Consider the following 24,709-nt stretch of genomic DNA (forward strand, 5'->3'; position numbering starts at 1 on the left):
TGTTAGCATGTAAGTATGTGGTATTTTGGACATATTTTTCCTCAGGAGATGTTCTCTTTGAGCCTCCTGTGCTCAGTTTGTTTGTATGTATCAATTTGTTTCAGATGAAGTAATGTTTCATGTTGACACATACAAGTGGCACTCTTGTTGAAATCTGTATCTGATATATGGTACTGAACAATGAAAGCAACAGATGTGCATAATGCTCAGTTAACACCAGAGTTGCAGATCAGCAGAGGCTGACAGCTGACAGCATCCAGTGCAGAACCATCTGTGGATGATGCCATAGTGAGCTGCAGAAAAAGAGCTTTTCTCTGATGACATTTTAATGCTTACATCCAGAAGTTTCAAATAAGACAGGCCTTTATAGCTATCTGACAGCTGTACCCTCCTTCATGCACTTAATAGCTTGAAAGCATAAATTCACAACTTTGCTGCTTGTTTTCATTGACATTGCTATTCTTTGTTTAGTATTTCCCCAATATTAGAACCTCAGTAGCAAAATTTGAACTGGAGATGCGACAAAAAATAGTTATATCAAAGTTTGCCAACCAGCCATATTTGTAGTTTTAACACTCTTAGCTGAGAAGAACAGTTTCAAAATGATTTCTCTACAAAGCTAATGAGGTACTGATTATAGCTAAAGACCAGACACTGCCATTATTTGGTTTGGGGATGCATTACATGTTCAAATGCATATGTTAAGCCAGGGGTGGGCAAACTTTTTGGTCCAAGGGCCACATCTGGATATGGAAATTTCATGCTTGGCCATGAATGCTCACGAAATTGGGGGTTGGGGTGTGGGAGGGGTGAGGGCTCTGGCTGAGGGTGTGGGCTCTGGGGTAGGGCCAGAAATGAGGAGTTGAGGATGCAGGAGGGGGCTCCAGGCAGGGGGTTGGGGTGCGAGGGAGGGTGAGGGCTCTGGCTGGGGTGCAGGCTCTGGGGTGAGGATGAGGGGTTGGGTGTGCAAGAGAGTGCTCTGGGCTGGGACCAAGGGGGATCAGGGATGGTGCAGGGGGTTGGGGCACGGGAGGGGGCCAGCGGTGCAGGTTCTGTGGGGCACTTACCTCAAGCAGCGGCATGTCCCCCCTCTGGGTCCTACGTGAAGGCACAGCCAGGTGGCTCTGCGTGCTGCCCTGTCCACAGGCACCACTCCTGCAGCTCCCATTGGCCGTGGTTCTCGGCCAATGGAAGCTGCGGGGGCAGCGCTTGAGGCGGGGGCAGCGTGTGTAGGAGCAGGAGGGGGGACATGTTTCTGCTGCTTCTGGGAACCGCGCGGATTGGGGCAAGGCCCCAATCCTACTCCCCGGCTGGAGCGGGGCAAGCCCCGAAAGTTGCTCCCCAGCGGGAGCTCGAGGGCTGGATTAAAATGTCTGTAGGGCCAGATGCGGCCCCCGGGTCGTAGTTTGCCCACCCCTGTGTTAAGCCATTGGCTATACAATGTTAAACTGTTTCTGCAAGATTTCTAGCTTTTTCCATGAAATATCTGACACTCCCTAAAGTGTGTTTGGCCCAAGTGAAAGCAAGCACCACCTTTTCCATGGTATTTTGGCATTCCAAGGTGTTCAGAGGCATAGAGTACATGAAAATGAAAAACAACAAGCTGAAAAGTTACCTGATGTTTTTCTAGCCTTAAGCAACAAGGTTCCTTTCATACTAAGGTGAATGAGCAGGTTGGTTCTAGAAACCTCTCACCCATAGTTGGAAGCAGCATGGTCTGGTAGATGGCAGGGCTGGGAGTCAAAAAATGTGTGACCTTGGGCACATCACTTCACATTTTTGTGCTTCAGTTTCCCCTCTGTCTTGCCTGTTTAGATCCAATGCTCTTTGCAGCAGGCACTGTCTCTCGCTGTGTGTTTGTACAGTGCCTAGCACAATTGGGCCCAGGCTCAGTTGGGGCCTCTAGGCATTACTGTAATACAAATAATGAATACTAAATCTTTTTCAGTCACAACTCACTAAATTTATCTATACATAGGCATATTTTACTTAATGTACTTTCTTCAACCGGATTACAGATTAGTTGTGACCGTGTTGTTGTTTTGGTTTTAGTTATTATGGAGCCACAGAAGTGACTCTGCATCATAATCCCAATTTTTATCCCCCTTGTGTGTTTCATGTTGTGCTGCTGGCAAACTGATACTGTATGTTTGGTATCAAGATAAATACATCTAATTTAAAAGAAGTAACACATGAGTTCACTAAAATCTTGTTGACTATACTGCAGGCTGTTCTGCTTGGAGTCTTCCTTAGCAAATGGTCTAGTCTAGTCTACAGGAATTTGTCTTGGCCAGCAATTTGTTTCTGAACAGCAAATATTAGCTTTAGAAAAGACATACACTACTTCCAAAAATAATAATTTATTCACTCAGTTATACTTATTATATAACTCCCTTCACAGAAATTAAATTAATGCATCTTCAGTTTACTTATGCCTGTTTTAAATATATTTCTTCTAAATTTATGTATCTTATTCACCCTTTAGATGAGTATGACTAGGAGTATTAATTTCCATGCTTTTATCTCCTTGTGGTCAACCTCTGGCCATTTTTTGTGCCTTGTTAATGCTGGGAAATCCATAGGCAGGGATTCTCCTAATCCTAGTTGTCCAAATCTCTCATAGGGACTATTCCACAGGCACAGTGTAAGTGGAGCTAGAGACCATGGCATCCCCGGATTGGTGCTTTGGGCCCATTGAGCATGGTCCATGCTTTTTAGTGTGGAAACTTCTTGATCAAGAATGGCCACTCACACCCACATCCCACACACTATTCCTTGGTAGAAAAATATGTATGCAGGGAGGGAATGCTGCATGGAGCTGTAACTGGCTGGAAAGTGGACTTGTAAGAGGAAATTAATTAAAGATCTCATTTAAACCCTCAAAATAGGACTCTGTGGTAAAATTTAAGTGGTTGAGCAGCTGGCCATATGCTGTAGTGGTGAACTTCTTCCGTAATGAAATACAGCTTTTGCAGCGTTCATAGATTCACAGATTCCAAGGCCAGAAGGAACCATTGTGATCATCTAGTCTGACCTCTTGTATAACACAGGCCATAGAACTTCCCCAAAATAATTCATAGAGTCTAACTTTTAGTATTAGTATGTGCCTATTTAGAGGTGGAATTGAAGTGTGACCGAATCCAGGTTTTTATGTTTTAGTCAAGAATGAAGTACAAAACGCAAGCAGATTAAACCATATTGGTATAAAGTAGTTTAATTTCTGAAATCATAGGGCATTTCCCTTTAATGGTGAGATGAGTGGCTTTCTTTGAGAAATATACTGTGATCTATGGAAATTGAAGGTGCTTATCACCTGCTGTAGTGACCCCCAAGATAACTTACTAATTTTTGCTGTAAAGTCATAGTTAGATTTATAGTAGTATAATTTTAGTCGCTTAAAGTACACATTATGACTGAACTCTCAGTAACTCAGTATATACTAAGTTACTGCGGTTCTGTCCTAGTGTGCTAATTAAGGGGTGGAGCCTCAGCTGGTGTAAATTATGAAGTCCATGGAGCTATGATAGTTCACACCAGCTGAGGATCTGCCCCTAAAACTTCAGCAATGTTATTCAGAACTTTGAATTTCTTTTCTACATCTTAAGGAAAGAAGGGACGTAGAAAGAAAATTCACTCTTTATGTGAGGGGGTTGAATCATTTTAGTTCAAAAGATTTAGCATGTGTTAAAACAAATATGATTTAATTTGTATAAAAGAAACGAACTATGGATGTTTTCAGTTGCTTACTGTAGATCAAAATGAAGCTAATCAAATGTTCATATTTTGATACATAGTGTAGGAAAAGAGGTCACAAGCTAAGTTAATTTCAGTATTATAGCACCTAAAATAAAAAACTGCTTTTAATAATGATGTAGATATGGTCTGCAAAAGTGTGGGAGTAGGGGGAGACCAGGCTAATTACAAGCAATGTTCAGAGCTCAGGGTGAAGGGCAAACAAGATTTTATTTAAATTTAACGTTTGCTGGCAAAGCACAGTGCATTCTCTGTTTTGTGACCCCTGTGCCCAAAATGAAAGTCTGTCTTCTGCTCAAGTCTGAAAGACTTTCTTGTGTAAAACTTACATTCCCACAGAATTATTAAACTGTAATTGGGGAAAAAGGTGGTTTTTGCCCACAGCTTAAAAAGCTTGACTTTCTGATATATGCATTTTATCAGGTCACTTCAAAATGAATGTGCTGTTTGGTAACAGAATTATTTCAGTGGAGAATTTTGAAGCCTTAAGTGTTTCTTCTTTGCACTTGTAGCTATATTTGGTAAAACAATTCATATTATTTTTTTTTAGTTTCAGAATTACCTGAAAATACCATGCTTAATAACCTAATGAAACACTCCTGTGATTAAAAAAAGAACCTAATCCTTGTTCTGATGCTGGCTCCCTCTGTGGCCTTCAACAAGTCACTAGTCTCTGTGCTTGAAATTGATATCTCTTGAGAAGTGTGAGATGAGTTAAAGATAGGCATCAACTATGAAAAGCAAACTTCCTTGGCTTTGTTGATTTGTGTCATAACCTTAATATTATATTTTAAAACCAGGGCCTGATTTACCACTGTGTTATTCTATTGAAGTTACACTAGCATAAAACTGGAGCCAGGTGGTGGCGAATTATTAGAGGTTTGTTCCAGTTGGTCAAATTCTTCCCATAAGTACATGGACATAATTTCCTTTGATTTGACCAGGATGGACTTTTGTATATGAGACTGATTATTAGATTGTGTTGGGGATTCCTATCCTTTTTCCTGTGTTGCCTGTCCTTTTATTTTCCTGCTTTGATATTTTTTCTACCAAAAACCTGTCCAACTTGGGTGTGTACGTGTGTACATGTCATGTGTATGGGTGTATTTATACACACACACGGAGGAGTTACTGTTGATTTACAAGTATGGTATTCATTCAGTACAAATATATAAATATTTATAGGCACCTTGAAATTCAGTATATTGCCCCAATAGATTGCAGTTTGTATTATTATGATCTGTTGTGGTGTTAACTTGCTCTGTTTACAAAGCTGGGGGGCGGGGAAGAGGGTTTTACTAAAAAAAAAACCAACACTTTATGAATTTATGAACATATATGTGATCTAGTTGGTTTTACTGAAAGGTGGTGGTACTGTTCACATTTGTAGAATGTTAAAATCAATTATTATAACCTATTTAAGAAGGACCAAATGGGCAAAAGGGGAGGGAGAGAGTAGCACTCTGTCAAAAATGGCATTGCCTGTTTCCAAGTCACTGACAACTCTGAAGAAAATGATTTTGGATGCTTATGGGTCAATGCCCTAATAGAAAAAGTACAGGATGGGGTATTAGTTGGTGTCTGCTACAGACCACTAAATCACACTAAGGAACAGGATAACCAGCTCCTTACACACCTATCTATAATTTGTACGGTGGGGAAACTGTGATTATGAGAGACTTCAATTGGAGTGACATATGTTGGATATCTCATGCTGCAAGTACTAAAACATCCTCAGAATTTATTATTATAGATGACGGTTTCCTAACTCAAAAAGCACTGCATCCAGCACCATGGGAGAATCCTGTGTTATACCTAGTCTTGAGAGAGAAAGAGGAATTGATCACAGAACTAAAAATTAATTGTAACTTAGGCAGTGATCATGACTTGATTGCATTTGTAATGTGTAAGTAGAGTAAAGTCCATACCAGTAATATATATACTTGGAGCTTTAAAGGGATCAACTTTAAAGGGATCACAAAGCTGAAACAATTATGAGCCAAATTGGCTGCAAAGAAGAGTTTCATCAGAAAAATGTGAATGATAATTGGGAATCATTTAAGAACCACTTAGTAGATGTCCAAAAAGCCACAATCCTTCAATCAAGGAAGAAGGCTGTACTGGTTAAAAAAAACAATTTGGAAGAAAGGGGAAGATAGTAATCTATATAAATCAGAAGCTAGGAATTTTAGAAAATTGATAAGAGAAGTAGAGATGCACGAAGAGAAACCTATGGTCAGCAGAGGTAAGGACAATAAGAACATTTAAGTATATTAGGAACAGAAAGAATTATAATAGTGGTATTGGTCCATTGCTAGATGGAAATGGTAGAATTATCAATAATAATGCAGAAAAGTCAGAAGAGTTCAGTAAATATGTCTGTTCTGTATTTGGGGGGACGGACAATGATGTAGTCATATTGATGATGACGACATTCTTTCTGTTCCACTAGTATCTCAGTAGAATGTTAAACAGCAGCTACTAAATGTTAGACAGCAGGTGCACATAACTTGCATCCAAGAGTTTTAAAAGGGCTGTCTGCGGAGCTTGCAGGATTGTTAAATGTTCATTTTTCAATAAATCTTGGAACACTGGGTAAGTTTTTCAGAAGACTGGAAGAAAGCTAATTTAAAAAGGTATTTTAAATTTTTTATTTTAAAAAGGTAAACAGAATGATGTGGGTCATTATAGGCCTGTCAGTCTGTCTTTGATCCCAGGCAAGATAACAGTGTGTCTGATGTGCCATTCAGTTAATAAAGAATTAAAGGAGGGTATTAATGCGTATCAACATGGGTTTATAATAGATTTTGTCAAACTAAATTGATATCTTTTTTTGATGAGATTACAAGTTTGGTTGATGAAGATAATAGTGCTGATGTACTAGACTTCTGTAAGGCTGTGGTACCATTGTTGTGCTGTGGTACCCCACAACATTTTAGTTAAAAATCTATAACAATATAAAATGAACATGGCACACGTTAAATGGATTAAAAGCTGGGTAACTGATAGTTCTCAAAATGTAATTGTTTTTCAAAACATTTTATTAATGCAAAGGTACAATAAAAAGTCAGCATACTACACGTATATTACTTATTCAGAATCAGGCTAATATTCAGAGAACCGAGTTAAAGATTCTGGTATGCTGGCTGGGGAGTCCTCCTCCTCTGAGTACACTAAGAAGGGTGACCAACTTTCTAAATACCTATCCTTTTTGGCAATTCTCTTGTGCACATACTGAATGTGAAAGCTTTTTTGTTACAAGAACAGTCTATATTTTACTATGCCATAATTCCATAAGAGGAAGTCATATTTTCCTAATATGAAATACAAAGTTTTGCTGCTAACAATAAAAAAAAATTGTCATTCTGTTTAAAATATAGATCCTATACTGGCACATTAAGTAAGCAGGTCAAGGGATCACTTGGAAGCTGACATAAAATAAATCAGTAATTTATAAAAATTTTCTTTACTGGTTTATATGCAAATTGCAGATATATATAGATATAGATATATTCCCTTTCCCATGTAGAGATCCACTCATCCAGATCAATTTCTTTGTCCAAATCCCTCTCCCACCTTTTCATCTGGGTTGTTTTCTTATAATCATCTTTTTCAATTAAAATTATATGTATCTTAGAAATTAAACGTTTTGTTCCAACTTGCTCCTGGATCAGCTTCTCAAATGTGGTTAGTGTCTAAATAGACATCCTTGTACTCAGATTTCACAATAAAACATATTATTTATGCATGTTTAAAATATGGGATGTTTATATTATTTATATGGTTACATAGCTCTTGGTATTACTTAAAATCAGGACCCAAGAACACCTGTCCAACCAAATTGATAAATGTCAGCTCTTACCCACAATGAATAGTCATTTTGGTATTTGCTAGAGATAAATTTCTGATTATTAATGAAAGTAACTAACAGAGAGGGCCTTGGCGACAGGAATTTTCAAAGCTGCTTGGTGATCTGGATGAATGGGTTATTATTTATTTTTGGTGTCATACCTTTATTTTTAACCGAACAATCATGATGAATAGCAGTATTTTGGCTCCATTCTTGTTCAAGGTTTACCCAGTGTTTGGTCTAATCTGAACTTAGCTGATCACATCTTTTAACTGTGATGCATAATAGTAATAATAATTAATAAATAATAAACTAGATTATGGAAAGCTAGTCCACTCCATTTTTTAGGCTTATACAGAACATTAGAATTCACCCTTTGTCTTTTATGTTTCCAAATGAATTTTAATAGCGCATCTTGCCATGTTTTTAATGTCATATCAGGGATACCAATAGGGATACACTGAAACAAAAACAACTTCGGGAGGAAATTCATCTTTACAAAGGCTGTACGTGTTAGCCAAGAAATTTAATATTTGTTCCATTCCTCAAAGTGTATTATTATTTTATTCCACAGTGGAGGGTAATTTTCCTTAACAAGTGTTTTATTTTTCTCCACAATATTTTTTCCAAAATATTTTAAAGATTCCTTTACCCATTTAAATGTATGTAGCTGACAACTGTTTGATCCTTTCAGGAATGTTAATTCTTAAAATTTCAGGTTTATCGTAATTTATTTTGAATCCCGATACCTCTCCTGATTCCAAAGTCAGTTGTTCTATAATTTTTAATGAGGCTCTTGATCCTGCAAATATAACAATGTAATGTACAAATGTATTTTGTGTTCTAACCCAGAAAACGTTTTGATGCCCATAACCAAGGGGCTGTTTCTCATGCTTATTGCAAATGGCACCATTGCCAAAGCAAACCCTAACTCATACCCCTAGAAAAATTAAAAGAAGGAGATTGATGACTAAAGCAGATCTCAAAAATGATTGTATAGAGTCAATATGCCCATAGAAAACTAATTTAAAAAACCAAACCTTACCCAGATTTGTCTGAGGTACTCCCAACTTCAGCCTGTTAAAAGCTTTCTCAGCATCCAAACAAAGCAGCACACAGGAAGAACTGCTAGAATTAATATCCTAGAACAAATGCACACCTCTTCTGATATTTATCAGCTAGATGCCTGCCACCAACGAATCCATATTGATCAGGGTGAATATATTTCGGCAAGATGAAACTCAATCTGTTTTGTTAGCACCTTGGCATAAATTTTAGTATTCACTAAACTAGTAATTAAAGAAATAGGTTTGTACAATTGGTAAGATCTTTTCCTTCTTTAGGAAAGAACTTTTGAATCTTTACAAGAATCCAGAGTCTCGTTTCCCTACTTTATGCCATTAAACAAGTCAGTTAAAGTAGGGACCAGCTCCTGCTTGAGAGCTCTATAATACTTCCCAGAAAACACATTGGGACCAGGAGCCTGATTAGATTTTAAATTCTTAATTATAACTTTAACTTCCTCTACAGCAATTTGCCTATCAAGAGCTACCACATCATCCTCTGAGAACTGAGGTGGTTTCACTCTTCTTAAAAATCTATTTATAAGTTCAGGATTTGGTTGCTCTGAAGCATACAAAGTAAGGAAAAGGTTAGCAAATATTTCAGAGATCTGTTTGATGGCAGTTACTAAATCTCCCTATTTATTTCTAATCAAATCCTTTTTCTTTTGTAACTTTCTGGCTAAAAACCTACTAGCTTTATTGCCTGTATCATAATATTTTTGTTTAATATATCTAAATATTTGTTCCGCCTTACCAGTTTGTAACAGGTTAATCCTCCCTCTTTTCTCAGTTATTTTCCTATACACTGTTTTAGATTCTGTAGATTTATGTCTGCCTTCCAAAACAGAAAGTTATTTAACCAAACTATTCTTTAAGAGCTCAATTATTATAAAGGCTAATGCACAAAATGAGTTACACCTAGCAGGGGACATAAAAGGCAATAATAAGAGATTCTTTAAATACAGTAGAAGCAAGAGAAAGACAAAGGAAAATGTAGGTATTCTACTTAGAGGGGAAGGAGAGCTAATAACTGATTACAGCAAGAATGATGAGGTGTTTTAATCCTTCTCTTGCTTCAGTTTTCACTAAAAGCATTAATTGTGACCAGATCCTTAACATAATTAATATTAACAAAAAGGGGGAAGGAGCGCAAGCCAAAATAGGGGAAAAAACAAGTTAAAGAAAAAAATTAGATAAGTTAGATGTAATCAAGTTGGCAGGGCTTGATGAAATTCATCCTAAGGTACTTAAAGAATCAGCAACAATCAATCTTGGAAACATTATTTATTATCTTAGACAACTCGTGGAGGACAGGTGAGGTCCCAGAGGACTGGAAAAGGGCAAACATAGTAAGTATCTTTAAAAGGGGAACAAAAAGGACCTGGGGAATTAGATCAGTCAGCCTAACTTCGATATCTGGAAAGATACTCGAACAAAATATTACTCAGTCAATTTGTAAGCAGCTAGAGGATAATAAGGTTATAAGGAATAGCTAGCATGGATTTGTCAAAACAAATTCATACCACACCAGCGTAATTTCTTTCTTTGACACGGTTATTAGCCTAGTGGGTAGAGGAGAAGGTGTGATATATCTTGATTTCAGAAAGGCTTTTGACACAGTCCCACATGACATTCTCATAAGCAAACTAGGGAAATGTTCTCTAGATGAAATTACTGTAAATTAGGTCCACAAGTGGTAGAAATACTGTGCTCAAGGAGGAGTTATCAGTGGTTTGCTATCAGACTGGGAGGACATATCTAGTGGAGTCTTGCAGGGTCAGTCGTGGGTCCAGTACTAGTCAATATTTGTATTAATGACATAGATAGTGAAATGGAGAGTATGATTATAAAATTTGTAGATGACACCAAGATGGGAGGAGTTGTAAGCACTTTGGAGGACAGGATTAGAATTCACAAATTGGAGAATTGGTTTGAAATCAATAAAAGTCAATAAACACAGGTGCGAAGTACTTCACTTAAGAAAGAAAAATCATATGCACAACTACAAAATGAGGAATAATTGGCTAGGTGGTAGTATTGCTGAAAAGGATGAGGGGTTATAGTGGATCACAAATTGAGTATGAGCCATGTGATGCAGTTGTAAAAAAGGCTAATATTCTGGACTGTATTAACAGGAGTTTCCTGTTATACGTTGAAGGTAACTGTGCTGCTCTACTTGGCATCAGTGAGGCCTCAGCTGGAGTTCTGGGTGGCACACTTTAGGAAAGATGTAGACAAATTGAAAGGAGTCCAGAGGAGAGCAACAAAAATAATAAAATGTTTAGAAAACCCGACCTGTGAGGAAAGGTTAAAAAACTGGGCATGTTTAGTCTTGAGAAAAGAAGTCTGAGGAGGGAATCTGATAGTCTTCAAGTATGGTAAGGGCTGTTGCAAAGAGGCATGTGATCACTTGTTCTCTATGTCCACTGGAGTTAGGAGAAATAATAGGCTTAATCTTCAGTAAGGGAGATTTTGGTTAGATATTCGGAAAAACTTTATCACTATAAGGGTAGCTAACGCTGAAATAGGCTTCCAAGGGAGGATGTGGAATCCCTGTTGTTGGAAGTTTTTAAGAACAGGTTAGACAAACACACCTGTTGGGGGGGGGGGGGGGGGAGGGTCTAGGTTTACTTGATCTTGCCTCAGCACAGGGGGCTGGATTTAATGTCTTGAGGTCCCTTCCAGCCCTACATTTCTATGATTCTATATGCCCTAGGCATTTTGGGGGGGGGGAGGGGGGGGGAGTTCTATGCCCTCTGTTATACAGGTCAGACTAGATGGTCACAGTGGTTCCTTTGGCTTTGGAATATATGTATTTTTGCTGTCTAATGTGGCGCCCATAACTAGCAGTAATTCGTCTAAATTAAATAACTCAATTTTAAAACTACTTTTGCCCCAAAACCCTATGGGAGTCATATGCATTGTCAGCTAATGTTACATGGAATTTCATTATTAGAAAACAAAGGTTTTTTAATATTCTTTATTTCACAGTAAAAAGAGTGCTTATCCAAAGGTTTTGGAATGATGGCAATAGAGAAGTTACATAGACTAGACAAATGCATTAGTAGTATGTGTATATCAGGCAATGTTTACTAAATTGTAGGTAAAGTAATGTGAAGTATACTGGCTCTACAGAACTGTAATTACTATTGAATAGTAAAGACATAACAAAAGTCTTTGCAAGTGAATGCCATATAAATGTTGAAAACTAAGGGTCTTATAAAAAAGTGAAGAAAATCCCTAAAGCTCCTTATGGGTTGTCCCCAAAACTTAGCTCCAACCATTCATGTAGACAAGAATAATAGGTGGACACTGAAAAGAAACAACTTTGTATTTGGAAGCTTTACAAACATATCCCACCATCCTTTTTTTTCTAGAAAGGAAAAATGATAGATTTCTATTCAAACGGAAACATTAGCACAGGCATAACTATTTAATCACAAGCAGCGTTTCAACATGTATATTGTTAAACACATCTGCCCATCTACATGAGAGGAGAAATGATCAGATAGGAAATTCGAACAAAATACACTAAGAGCTTTAGTCTGGTCTTACTCAAATTGAGAGGGAAACGTTAGACAAAAACATTCTTAACTACTGGTATTTTCAGTTGCTTGTCTCCATTAGGATCTTTTGCCAAGAGGATTTAGACACCAACACTTTAAGATTTTCTGTCTGCTGCTAATGTGCAATATCTTACTACCTCATATTAAAAAGGTTATATTAGCCTTCTTGTACACAAACTATGTCGCAGTGCAGTGAATTCTCTAAGTCTACTAGTAGGCATCATTCTTGATTTTTAAATGCTCTCCATTGTATACGAATCCAGCTGGCTCACTGTTAGCACTAGACATTGTAACTGCCTGAAGAACCATGCGTGCATGTTTGTCTGTAGGAGTGGCAAAGAGGAGAATGGCAAGTAGGGTGAATTGAGAAGGAAGGGAGGACACGAGCAAGAGAGAGAACAGGGAGATCTGAGAAGTAACTAGAGGAAGAGAAACAGGAAAAGTAGATAGGCAAGAAGACTGATAGCATCTTGATCACAGGTGAAGTTGTACCATACTCCTGTAAATCAGGAATATCCTCTTCCTTCTTGTTCTTTCTAGGGTCCTTTGGAATAGTTAGCTGTGGAATATAACATTTTCTTGAAGTCGTGGTGAACTTTCAGTGGTTTGTGTAATTTGCAGAAACCTGTGATGAAATTATAGCATTTTAATGCTAAATTTGACTTTTAAATAGTATTGCATAGATTTTGTGATCCAAATTACTTCTGAAGGAATCCTTTCTTCCTGCTCTTGTCTCTCCCCTCTGCTTCTCCCTATTCCATCACTCTTTGTTGCAGTGGGCTTACATCACTCATTTGAATGGTCACTTTTTGCACTGCTTGTAGTAATGTTGCAGTTTATGCCTAGAAGTGTTTGGATTTTTCGTTTAGGGTGCAGACCTTTATTAAATACATTGCTTATATAGATTTCATATTGCTGAAAAAGTTTAAAAATAAATAAAATGGTTTATTCCATGATAATTTGTTGAAAGTATATGGCATTTAATTTTAGTGAGTTGCTCTTATCTAAACTCAACTCTGCTTTCACCCAGACTTAGAAGCTTTATGCGCACTCAGTTAAAAGCTAAGAATGCATAGGAGTGTCAGTTTAAATGGCTGGAAGTTGATGTGGAATACTTGGAATAGCTCCAGGTGTTGTGTAAGCTCCTGAAAGTAGTTAGAACATAAAAAACAAAATGACCAAATGAAAACCCACAAAATAAACCTTTAATCTTTCACCAGTTTTAATTTGATACCTGATCATAAAAGCAAAGTTTTAAATTGCAGTAATTTATATACAGTCAACAAGTAATGGATTGAGTTTTTCTTCCCAAATCACCAGTTTAAATCCAGACCAGGGTGGTGGTTATTGAAAGCCCTTTCCATCTGATTGCTGTTTCATAGTTTATGTGAAATAGAATGATGGTTTCAGTCAGGGTCCTAGGGAACAGATGTTCATGTAACAAAACCACCATCACAAGTAGCTGAATTGTCTACAATCTCAGCAGAGAGGCCAAGGATTGAACTCTCTCTCCACGTCCTACATATCTTGCATTGCCTCTGGCCACTACATATCTGTTCTTCAGTTTCAGCCACAGGCCTTTGCATTCCTCTACCTTTTTATGATTCACTTAAAAGAATACTAGTAGGATTACTTTTCGTTTAGCACATTTAATATTTTATAATGAATGTTAGTTAATTCTGATTGTTCATATTGATGACTTAGATGCAAACTCCTCTAGACTCTTCTAATAGCTGAAAATTGTGTTGTATGTTTTTAAAAAGGTGATTTCCCCTTCATCTCTAATATCTTGTATGCCATATATAATACTGATGTCATACTAATTTAGTCCATAATCTACCCTTTCCTTGAATCTCCATGAGTCAAAAATATTGAATATGATTGTTTTGCCTGATTTTATTGAAAGGTATATGTGAGAAGATGACAAAGTATTTGCATTTGTTTGTAATTACCCTTTCAGACTTGTTATAGTGGTATTTTTGTTATTCTTCAGGGTACAGTATAAGGCTTACACACTTGTTCCGTTTTTTAATTACCATCTCAGCAAAAAACAGTTTGTGTATAATTTTTAGTCACCCATTCAATTTGTGGGTTTAAAATCGAGCATGAGGCATCCAGATGCCAGTGATGAACATTATACAACAAATAATTTTGCACCCTATATACCTGCCAACATCATGTGACCAAAAATTTGCATAAAATCGCACAAATTTGCATAAAGTGTTTCTGATAGTGTGGGAGCTTGCTGACAAAACCACAATCTCCAGTTAATTAATTCTATGCCTTCCCATTTCAGCCTAGCCCCATATCTGCCTCATCAATTAATTCTGTGCTCCTCAGCTCCACATCACTTTTGTACCTCTGGCCCCCCATTATCTGCCCTGTGACTGGCACACTTCTGATGTTCCTCCACCTCTCCTAGGTTCTTTTTCCTCACAGCTCCAGGGGTGATACTGCACCTCCGTCCCCAAGTCTGGCGGATATAGCTCTAGCACGTGTTCTTGATCTTCCCGTCTTGTTTCCCAGGCTTAGAGTTGCTGAGGGAGAAGCAAGGGGAAGCGTGGAGGGAGCAGATGAGAGGAACCAACTCATTACAAGAAGAGAGGAGGGAAGAGGGAGCAGAGCAATCCCGAGCTGCTGGGATTCCTCCTCCTTTTTTGAGTTCCCCTTTGTGATAATGGTATTGGCGCCTCCCTCTTCCCATCCGCCCCTCAAAACTTCTAACAACTCCTGAGGAGAGGAAAAGAGCTCTTCTAGCCATATGCAGCAGGTCTCATTGGTTGCTCCTCCCAGGGAGATGGGAGAATGAGTAGGGGCAATAAGGGAGGGGGGTTTCTTCAAAGACCCTAGATATGCTGGGTCTGACTTCATAGAGGGGGATCACTCCAATAACTGATTTCACAGGAAAATACGTTCCAGTGTTGTTTTGTGGTGAGTGTTTTTCATGTTCATGTTACCTGTATTGTGTGAAATGTTTGTTTTTGTTTTATCATCATCTTGTAAGATTCCAAGAAATTGATTGTGTCCTTATTAGAAGAGTGGCTGCCATTAAAAAGATAGAATTTGCCAACAGTTACCACATAATAGCAGAGCTTAGGAAGGGGATTTAATAAATTTAATTAAATATCAGAGAACCAGTTCTTCATGTGCTTGATAATGGTTGGCAAATGTTGAGTTCTTAATAGATTCTGCCATAAAGCACTTTTTCTAAAGTGAAACAAAAAGAAAAATAATTTATTTCTAAGGTGAGGAATCCACTGTAACATAGTAAATATAGTTTATCATTTTAGAAAATTCAAATATACATCATGCAGATGTAGAATTGTAATATAAATCTTTTGCTTTTACATTCACTCTTGCAGAAGTGCTCTCAAGTTTGTTTTCTTTTGTTTCCAAATAATTTGTTTCTGTTTTTCTCTTTCCTTTTCTTGCCTCTTTGTAAAGGAGTCAGTCACTGTCAGCATAAAGTAAAGAAAGCTAGGCGCTTTCTCCCTTTCGTCTTCTGTTCCCATGAGCCACCGCCTAAGGGTACTGCACTGCTCTTTGTACAGGCTGCCTTATTAACCCAAAATGGAATATACTAACTCTGTTACTGTTTGTTTACAATTTTACTCCAGCCTCAGGTAAACAGAGTTCCAAGAATAATCACGTTAAATTTCTGCTGTCCCCTATAATTGGATCTTCAGTGAGATGTGTCATATACTTGATACTATTGTTATAGGAGAGTTTGTTCTGTCGTATGTGACTGTGGCAAATGATTTAGTAATTTTAATTGTACAGTTGCTCAGCCACAAAATCCCTCAGCTTCCTTCTTTCAGTGGTAAACTTGGATTGCATTCTTGGACCCCTGATATAGCATGCAAATGAATGAAATAGGATAGCAGCAATAAATGTAATTTAAGATTACATACTGAATTAAAGAGTGAACACAGTGATGCTGGCTGCTGTGTACTCATCCAGTGTTGTCTGGACAGTTTGGGCTGTGTGGGGAAAGGGAAAATGGATGTAATAATATGTGCATTAATTTTACAATAGAAATGTGCATTTTTAATTTTATTTGTAATTAACGCTTAAAATGCATCACATTCTGGTGTGGATATTTGGTATGGCATAAGGCCTATAGACTAAATCCAGAATATCAGTGTTAATTTGAATAAGTGCCCTATGGACTTGTTCCATTTGTCATTATTTAAAACACAGTTTCATATAACTATAGTTTGTTCAATAAAATGAATATTAAGTTGTTCCGTATCTTGTCAATGTCTAAGCAATAGCATAATAATACATCCAATATGAAAGCGGTAGCACCAATTCTAAGTATCTGAAGGTATAACTGTACGTACAAAGCTTTAGTGGCCAGATCCTCAGCTGGTGTAAATCAGTTTTGCTCATCTGGCCTAGGAGCTTTATCTTGGTAATGGAAGCGTCATATAAAATAAAAAATTGACACTTTGTAACAAAATGAATTAACTGGTTCCCCTCCTAAATTCGATTGTTGTACTTCATGCAACAGTCACTAGCCTACATTTAATTGTATGCACTGAAAAGTTTAAATACTCCTCCGTATCTTGAGTTTTAGGGGAAATGTCTTAAATTCCACTACCTTTCTGGTTTCTCTTGAGCTAAGTGTATAAGATAACTGCAGTTTTGCTATATTCTTGGTTTATTCATGATTTTAATAGTGTATATCCTCCCCCCACCCCCTTCTCTCTCTGTCCCTTCTCTCTCCCCTTTGTTTTTCTCTCTCCTTGCATGCTACCTGGATCTGCAGATGAAATTAGTGGGGACGGTAATATGTGTTTTCTAGTCTATGTCTTACTAACATGCAATATGCGGCCTTTATATCCACATACAACTAATATGCATTTCAGTGATCAATTTTTATACAGATCATAGTATGAAAAAACCCCAACATGCATTAGAGATCAGCTGGTATAGTCAAATATTGCACCTTATGAAACAGCGCTACTGGTATTATCTGCTAGGCTGGGACTGAATAAGGAAAACATTCTCAAATACTGTATGCAGTGGGTTTTGTACCATTTTATCAATCATGTTATCAAGTATGAATTGCATGTGTTTGCAGTGAGACTTTTGGCATGGAGCAGAGGAAGTGTGGGCTTTTCAAGAGTGTTGGTTCGTTTTGATGAAGATAACCGGCATAATGTAGACAAAATGAATTAAGTAACTTTTCTTCAATGAGTAACGTCAATAGACATGACACAAACTGGTAAATGATTCCATCAGGTGATGCTTTCACTCCAAAGGCATGGTAACATCAAAGTCCTCTGCTGCCCATTGGTCATATGCCTGAAGTGAAGAGAAGTTGTGCAACACAGAGAAATTTAGATTCAGCATATGGAATGTTGGGCAGGTTTTAGGCGTGAAACCACTAAGTTAATGGCAGAATCTTTACAGTTATTCTTAAGATGGTGGAAATTGTAATAATAACTTTATACCTAAAATACACTTTGTCCTGTATTTTCAAAAATGAGTAGTGATTTTGGGTGCCTCACTGTATGGATGTCCCCTTTGACACACTATTAAAGAAGCCTAATTTTCCATAAAGTGTTGAGCAGCCACACTCTGAAAATAAGTCCCCTTTAAGCAGTCTCGGATTGGACATCCAAAATCACTATTCATTTTTGAAAATCTAGGGTCACTTACATAATACTATTGAGAAATCAGACTTCCATCACTGAGTCAATAGTTCCTATAACATAATTAGGAAATGAATAACTCCCTGACCTCATGACGCTCCGCTGTCCCCTCATTAAAATGTTCAGGAAGTGTTAACCAACTTTTGCTTAGTTCTTTTGGATATAAATCATAGTAAGGTAGCACCACTTAAGTTTTCTGTCTGCCCTTAGATATCTGTTAGCTTAGTGAGGGCTATTGACCTAACAACATTTGGTCATATTTCTCTTATAAATTCAGATGTTACACAGCTGTTCTTCCCTTATGTGCTAACCTTACTAATCTTTTACTGTGGGTTATATGTATGTTTCATTTCATGTTATACATTAAAGGCAATAATAAATACTTGAAAATGCTCTGAAAGGAGACAGTCTCGCAGAACATTTCAGAGAGAACATGAATCTAGTGTATGGAACAGCCGTGATGAACACAGTTTGCTGAGATGGGTTTTTCTAGAGCCTAATTTAAAAAAAAAATCTGGATTAGCAAGTAAAACTCTACATAGATATCCCTATTTTAACTACCTTACATTTTTCTGAAAGAGACTTGTATGCATTATGTAATCTGAATGACTCCTGGGTTGGCTGTGTGTATTTCTTCTATAGAGGTGAGAAAGTGCAGAGCTGTTTTTGAGGTTGAGCTGTTTTTGAGGCACTAGCCCTGTTTAATCCTTTATTTCTGTACATTGTCAGGGGCATCAAAAATTGTGTGGTAGGAAATTCTATCTATGGGGACAACGTTACTATCGTAGATTTTAAGGGCTGAAGAGAGCAGTAGAATCATATAGTCTGAGCACCTGTATAACAGAGTGCAAGGAACCCCACCCAGTAACTTCTGCAGCAAGCCCATAGCTTTGTTTGAGCTATAACTTGTCTTTTACAAAGATGTCCTGTCTTGACTTAAAGACTGCAAGTGATATCTTGGTCTGAGCCATTTGAAGACTGATGGCCACCAATACCCCGGACCAGATTTTAACAAGAATGGTGGAGGTTCCCACTGACTTCCAAAAGAAGTGCTGAAGACTTGGACAAACCTTTTACTATACCTGTATTTTCTGTACCGTCTAAACTCTGTCAGTTGTGTAGCAAGAAATTTGGTCAAACTCCTGAAGACTAATTTTGCTTAACTATTTACGTACATTTAGTGCACGTTGGACTCGTTGAGACTCTTATTTCCAGTTCAACTTGGACAATGTATCGGAATCCTGTAAAGTGACCTTCCGCAGCATCCTGGCTAATATGTCTTCATTACACACTTCCTGATTGAACCTTGATTGTTAGTCTGTAGCAAGAAAGGAACTGATGTTGAGCACAGTTGGGATCCTCAACTGCTCCCAACTTCTATTGTTGTCTTTTATTCTATTAAAAGAAAGCAGCTATTCTTGCTTTTTGAACGCTTTATCACATTTTATAAGTATCACTCCGTATTTTAATACGGTGATGCATTTCCAACTATCAGTGGGACACCGGTCTCAAAACACAGGATTTATTTGATTCCTCTTGAAGAAATTTTTAAAACCACAGTAAACTCAAGTCATTCTTCTTGTCCCTTATCCATTCTATGGTATCTCCTCAAGTAACAGCAGATAGAGTAGCTGTCATCAATCAGAAATATTTATCCTGACAAGCTAAAATGATCTCGCCATGTTATTGCAGGAAAACAGAATGCCGTATCTCAATACATCAACATTATAGGAAGTTAAATGTTTCTTTTCCAATGGATGCTAATTCTTTAGATTTGCATTTCTCAAACCAAGGCTGGTATCCTGGAGAAGCATCATATCGGTAGCGAGAGAGAAGTAAATGAGCCAAGAGAAAATGGATAAATTAATTTTTCTTTCCTCTGGTGCATGTTTTCAGTTTACACTCAGCAAACTCTTTTACCATCCATCAAATATTCAACACATGATTCTGTTTTGTGGAGTCCTGAGTGGAAGTGACTCATCAAGAAAAAAAAATTAATGGAATTCCCCTGCCAATGTGCTTTATTTTTCTAGAACACAATATATTTCAAGAAGAAAATCTCTCTCTTACAAATGCCTTCATCTGGTAATACCTGAGCTAAGGTTAGGGCACCTAAGGAAGTGGGCCTGATTTTCAAAGGTGCTGAGCATGCAGCAGCTCCCATTAATATCATTAGAAGTTGCTGGATGCTTAGTACCTTTGAAAATCAGGCCATTTATTTAGGTGCCTAAATAAGAATTCAGGAGACTAACTTGAGACTCCTTTCTTTCGAAAATCTGGACCCTTTTGTGTATATTTAGGCAAGGGCCATTATGGCAGAGCTTTAGAAATCTTACAAGCATACTTGACCTGCCTTTGTGGGTTAAATTTATGCTCCGTGAGAGAATTAAGTGTCCGGTTGTTAGGGAAATGAGCACTTGAGTAGCTGCTTTTTCACTGAAGGTGCTTTGGGGCAGGGAATGTATCTCCTTGTATAACTTTGTCACCTAGATTAGAACATTTTGGGAGTTACTGTTACATAAACAGGCTTACCAGAATTAAATGTTTATTTTTTATAATTTTAACGGATAATATCAATGTTTATTTAAATATTTTTTCTATTTTTATAGATTTAAATTTTCACAATTGCACAAAATTATGGGTTTCAAGCATTTTTTTATTTTTATAGATTTAAATTTTCAGAGTTGCAGGAAATTGGAAGGACGATAATTATTTAATGAGAGTAGATGCTGACATTCAAAAAGTTAAAGCTTTATAAATGTTAAAACACAAAATTGTCAATATCACAGCCTTCACAGGTCAAAATATACAAAATAAATATCCTTAAATCAAATTTTAATAAGTTCTTAAGTGGCATTTTTCTTACTTTGCCTATCTGTAAATTTTGGTTATTATCAATGGAAATAATTTTACCCTGGTTGGAGAATGTATGGTGAAATCAGTGTTTACCAACATTTATTGTAAAAATTTAATACGTCCAAGCCCGTATATAAACAAGTGCTTAAACAGGATAAGAAAAGTACTGTCAATTTTCTTGAACTGTCAGCTTTCTAAGAACTGACACTTCGTTAGAAATTTTTATTCATGAGGTACTGTTTCTCACCAACAAACTTGGAGAATAACATCTGGCTAGTTGTCGAAGTGAATTTCCAGGAAACTATGTAAACTTAGATTAACAGGGAAATAACCATTCCACAGAGAGAGTACCAGCTCCAGGGATTTTTCTGCCCTATACGAACTGGGAAATCTACACACCTCATGACCTACAGACAATCACATAGTAAACAGTATGCATTTTGCTGTCCTTGGACACAGTCTGCTCTGCCTGTGTGACACAGCAAGAACTGCAAAAGCCTATCTGATTTGCACTTCACCAAAGAGAAAGGAGTTTAATCTCTTGATATGGGCAGTCTCTGTCCATTGTTAACATTGTTTTTTTATTGAGGAAAATCTCTATAAATGATATTGAGAGGAATTATTTATTAAAAAGTCATGAGTTTAGACTAGTTGATCTGAATTATAGAGTTAATACATTAAAAAATGCATTCTCCTTTTATTCCCTCAGAAACAAGGATGTGTACTGAAACATAGTGGACAGTGAGGTCATCGTAATTTCTGTGCACGTGCAGATTTTAGTCATGCTATCTTAAATGCATTTCCGCAGTGGTATAAAGTGGGTTGTTAAGTACATAGCAGCTTTTATTTGTGGGAGGTGGGATAAAGATTTTTTAAAATTGTTAGCATGTCTTTTTCCCGAAATTCTCCGATTCTTCCTTTACAGAAACAGATGACTATGCGGAGATTATAGATGAAGAAGATACTTACACAATGCCCTCAAGTAAGTACACTAGTTAATTTTGGAATATTCTTACTTGACTGAAAAGCTTCTTAGATTGCGGAAGCACTAAATTGCATTTCAAAGCCTCACAAAGAAAATGTTCTTTATGTGAGATTATGTTCTGAGGCCTCAGGAATTCTGCAGCCCTTCAAGCTCAGTCTCTAAAGCAAAGGTAAACAAATTCTATGATATATTTTACTGTACTCAATTGTATTACAGTAAAATCCCATCTCATACCAAAACACAGCATTTTCAATTGTGTTGATGACATGGAGGAAAACACATAGCTCTTGTGAATCGATGTCTTCAAAGGCAAAAGGCTAATACACCATCTGCTGAAATTATTTTGTGCCATTGTCGGAAATTGGAAGGCTAGTGTTAACTACCCTAAAATGAAAATCTGGTGTTAAAAGTTCTGGAAGCAATTTATGTTGGGATTGGCTGTGTAATTTTTTATTGCTAACCTGTAATAGAATAGTAACAGGTACATGGATTTGCAGAAAACTCTCACTTCAATCATACCTGTAGCTAAGGAGTGGGATGATGGGGGGAAAACCCAGTGACATAGTTAAATTCATACCCATGTTTTAAACTCAGGAATGTTCAAGGGTATGATTTACTTAAGACTTCTGCAGTCCTGGTTTCTTGTCACAGCGGAGGGACATTTCATTCAGCACTTAAGCATTCAGAATAAAGCATCGGTTTGTTGCTGAGGAATTTGTTTGGCAACAAGAAAACATACGTTTATTGAAAGTGAATAATACATTTTGAGTAGTGTACAGAAAATCACTGCATTAATCTACTTTAAAGTAATACCCAGGATCACAGAGAAATATGACAAATGGGATATTTTATTCATTCTAAAAATGGATATTGCATATGAATAATCATGCAGTCCTTACTTAGATGAGAACTTTAACCTGTGGGCTCCTGCAAGGTGCTAAGCACTTTGATCTGATGAAGCAAAACACTAAAACATGCCTTTAACCCTAGTCATGAGAGAAGTCCAATTCAAGTCATGTGCTTACATGCATCTTGCAAGTTTGAGCCCTGCTTCAATAAAGATTGCAGGATCAGGCCCATGATTTGTGTTAGTACAAACATAAAATCACTTGGGTAAGTTATCGTTTTGGCAAAGCTAACATTTTTCATCTTTTTAAATATTATGAAATATTTGTCCAAATGTCTCGTTAATTTTAAGAAGATATTTCTAAGTGAGTGTTTGATTTTTCTCTTAAATGCACTGCAGAAAGCTATGGAATAGATGAAGGTAACAGGAGCTCCTTTAACCATCTCTGTGTGCTTGCAATTTTGGAAATGTTGTGGAGTTTTTCAGTTTAAAGTTGTTTACTTTCATTTAATAAGCATTGTGTTAATTGGTTTAATTGTGTTTCTATAGTTAAACCAATTCTTTGGTTAGCTTTGGAATTTTAAAGAGGAAAATGCAATATTTTAAAAATAAATGAAAAAGGCATTTATTGCTTTAGTTTCCAGCTAGCTGATGTCATTTCTGTAGCGCTAATAATGCCATAAAATTATCAGGCATGAGGCCTATGCTGGATCAGAATCAATTTTTTTCCCCTGGAGATGATGACATCAGTAGAAATTCACACTATATGTGTTTCCACTGTTCCCAAAATAGTATTTTTTTCAGTGCTTGCCAGAAATTAAATTGCCAACTAAATAATTCACCTGGAACTGAATAAATCTGATTGCTGAACTAGTGAGCCATTTCTTGTCTTGGGTGTACCTAGTCTACTAAAGAACAAAGCTAATAAAACTGTATAAATCACCGAACATTTTATGTCAATTTTGTACCAGTTATACACAACTAGAAAAGTGTGATACAGTCAGAGTTTTATACTTTTCATTTTACTTTTTACAGTCCTCTGCTTCCATTTTTTTCCCCTGCAGCCACCTCTTTAAAAATACTTTTGGCTCATTTGATGGTTCAGAGATCTAAACTATCATATAGTGGAATCCTCTTAACCATATGGTTTTAGGTTGTAGTTAATTAATTCCATATTACCCTAGGCTATTTGTGTTCCTTTCCTTATTCCTTTAAAAGCCATAATTAAGAAGGATTTAATTATATTTATTGCATTGAAATTAATATTGCATAGTAATTAATTTAGTAAGTCAGATTTCACTGTCTTATTCAGGGCTTTCATTCAAACAATTGTTTAAGAGGATTCCACTGTGTATATAGTTTTTGTCTAGGTTGGCTTTCAGCAAATTTAAATCTTAGTTATTCATATGTTAGGCATTGGAGTGGGTTACTTTGAGTTTGACGTCTTGTGGATTATTTCATTTGAATGCTTTTCATCAGTAGTTTGAGGTTTAAATCCATTGTATTATTACAGCCAGAGATTATGAGATTCAGAGAGAGAGAATTGAACTGGGACGCTGTATCGGAGAAGGACAGTTTGGAGATGTACATCAAGGAGTTTACATGAGTCCAGTAAGTATCTTTTTTAATATGAACATATATTTTCAGAAAATCTACTAGAAACCTGATGTGTCTTATCTGTGGTCCACCTGAGTGAACTAATGCTGATTGATAGTGGCTTGATGTAATAGTATTTATAAAATGTATAGCACTTATATAGTGCTTTAATATGTTAAAAAAATTGCTGTAAAACATTAATCCCCATAGTGCCCCTGTGAAGTAGCTACTCTAGGTACTATTATTCCCATTTTACGGATGGGGGGGAATACTGAGGCAAAGTAGACTTGCCCAGGCCCACACACAAATCGATTGAGCCAGGATTAGAACTGATGATTTTTTACTCCACCTTGTGCTATTTCTTCTTCATCTGGATAATATCTCAGCATGCTAAGGTTATCTGTCTTGGGAACAGAACAATGTGACTTGCCCCACTTGCTGGGGGCCAGATTTTCAAAAGAGCTCATCATCTAGTCTGGCCATTTGTTCAGTGTCTTCATGGAAACTGAGCTCTCTTGAAGACGGAGTTTCA

The 24,709-nt window shown here is 37.0% G+C and overlaps 1 protein-coding gene across 9 annotated transcripts in view; it reads left to right on the forward strand.

Moving 5' to 3' along the window:
• Window positions 1–24,709, forward strand: part of PTK2 (protein tyrosine kinase 2) — a 373,208-nt gene that overhangs the window by 262,229 nt on the left and 86,270 nt on the right. For 6 of the 9 annotated variants that reach the window (XM_043539037.1, XM_043539034.1, XM_043539035.1 and 3 more), the window contains exons 15-16: window positions 21,675–21,731; window positions 24,095–24,192. In XM_043539037.1, coding sequence (XP_043394972.1) covers window positions 21,675–21,731; window positions 24,095–24,192 — 155 coding nt within the window. Of the gene's footprint in view, window positions 1–15,677; window positions 15,762–17,004; window positions 17,023–21,674; window positions 21,732–22,980; window positions 23,002–24,094; window positions 24,193–24,709 lie in introns of all 9 variants that reach the window. The other 3 variants (XM_043539038.1, XM_043539029.1, XM_043539033.1) reach the window with 2 other exon arrangements.

This window comes from Chelonia mydas, chromosome 2, assembly GCF_015237465.2.
Source record: "Chelonia mydas isolate rCheMyd1 chromosome 2, rCheMyd1.pri.v2, whole genome shotgun sequence".
In the NCBI taxonomy this organism is placed as follows: domain Eukaryota; kingdom Metazoa; phylum Chordata; order Testudines; family Cheloniidae; genus Chelonia; species Chelonia mydas.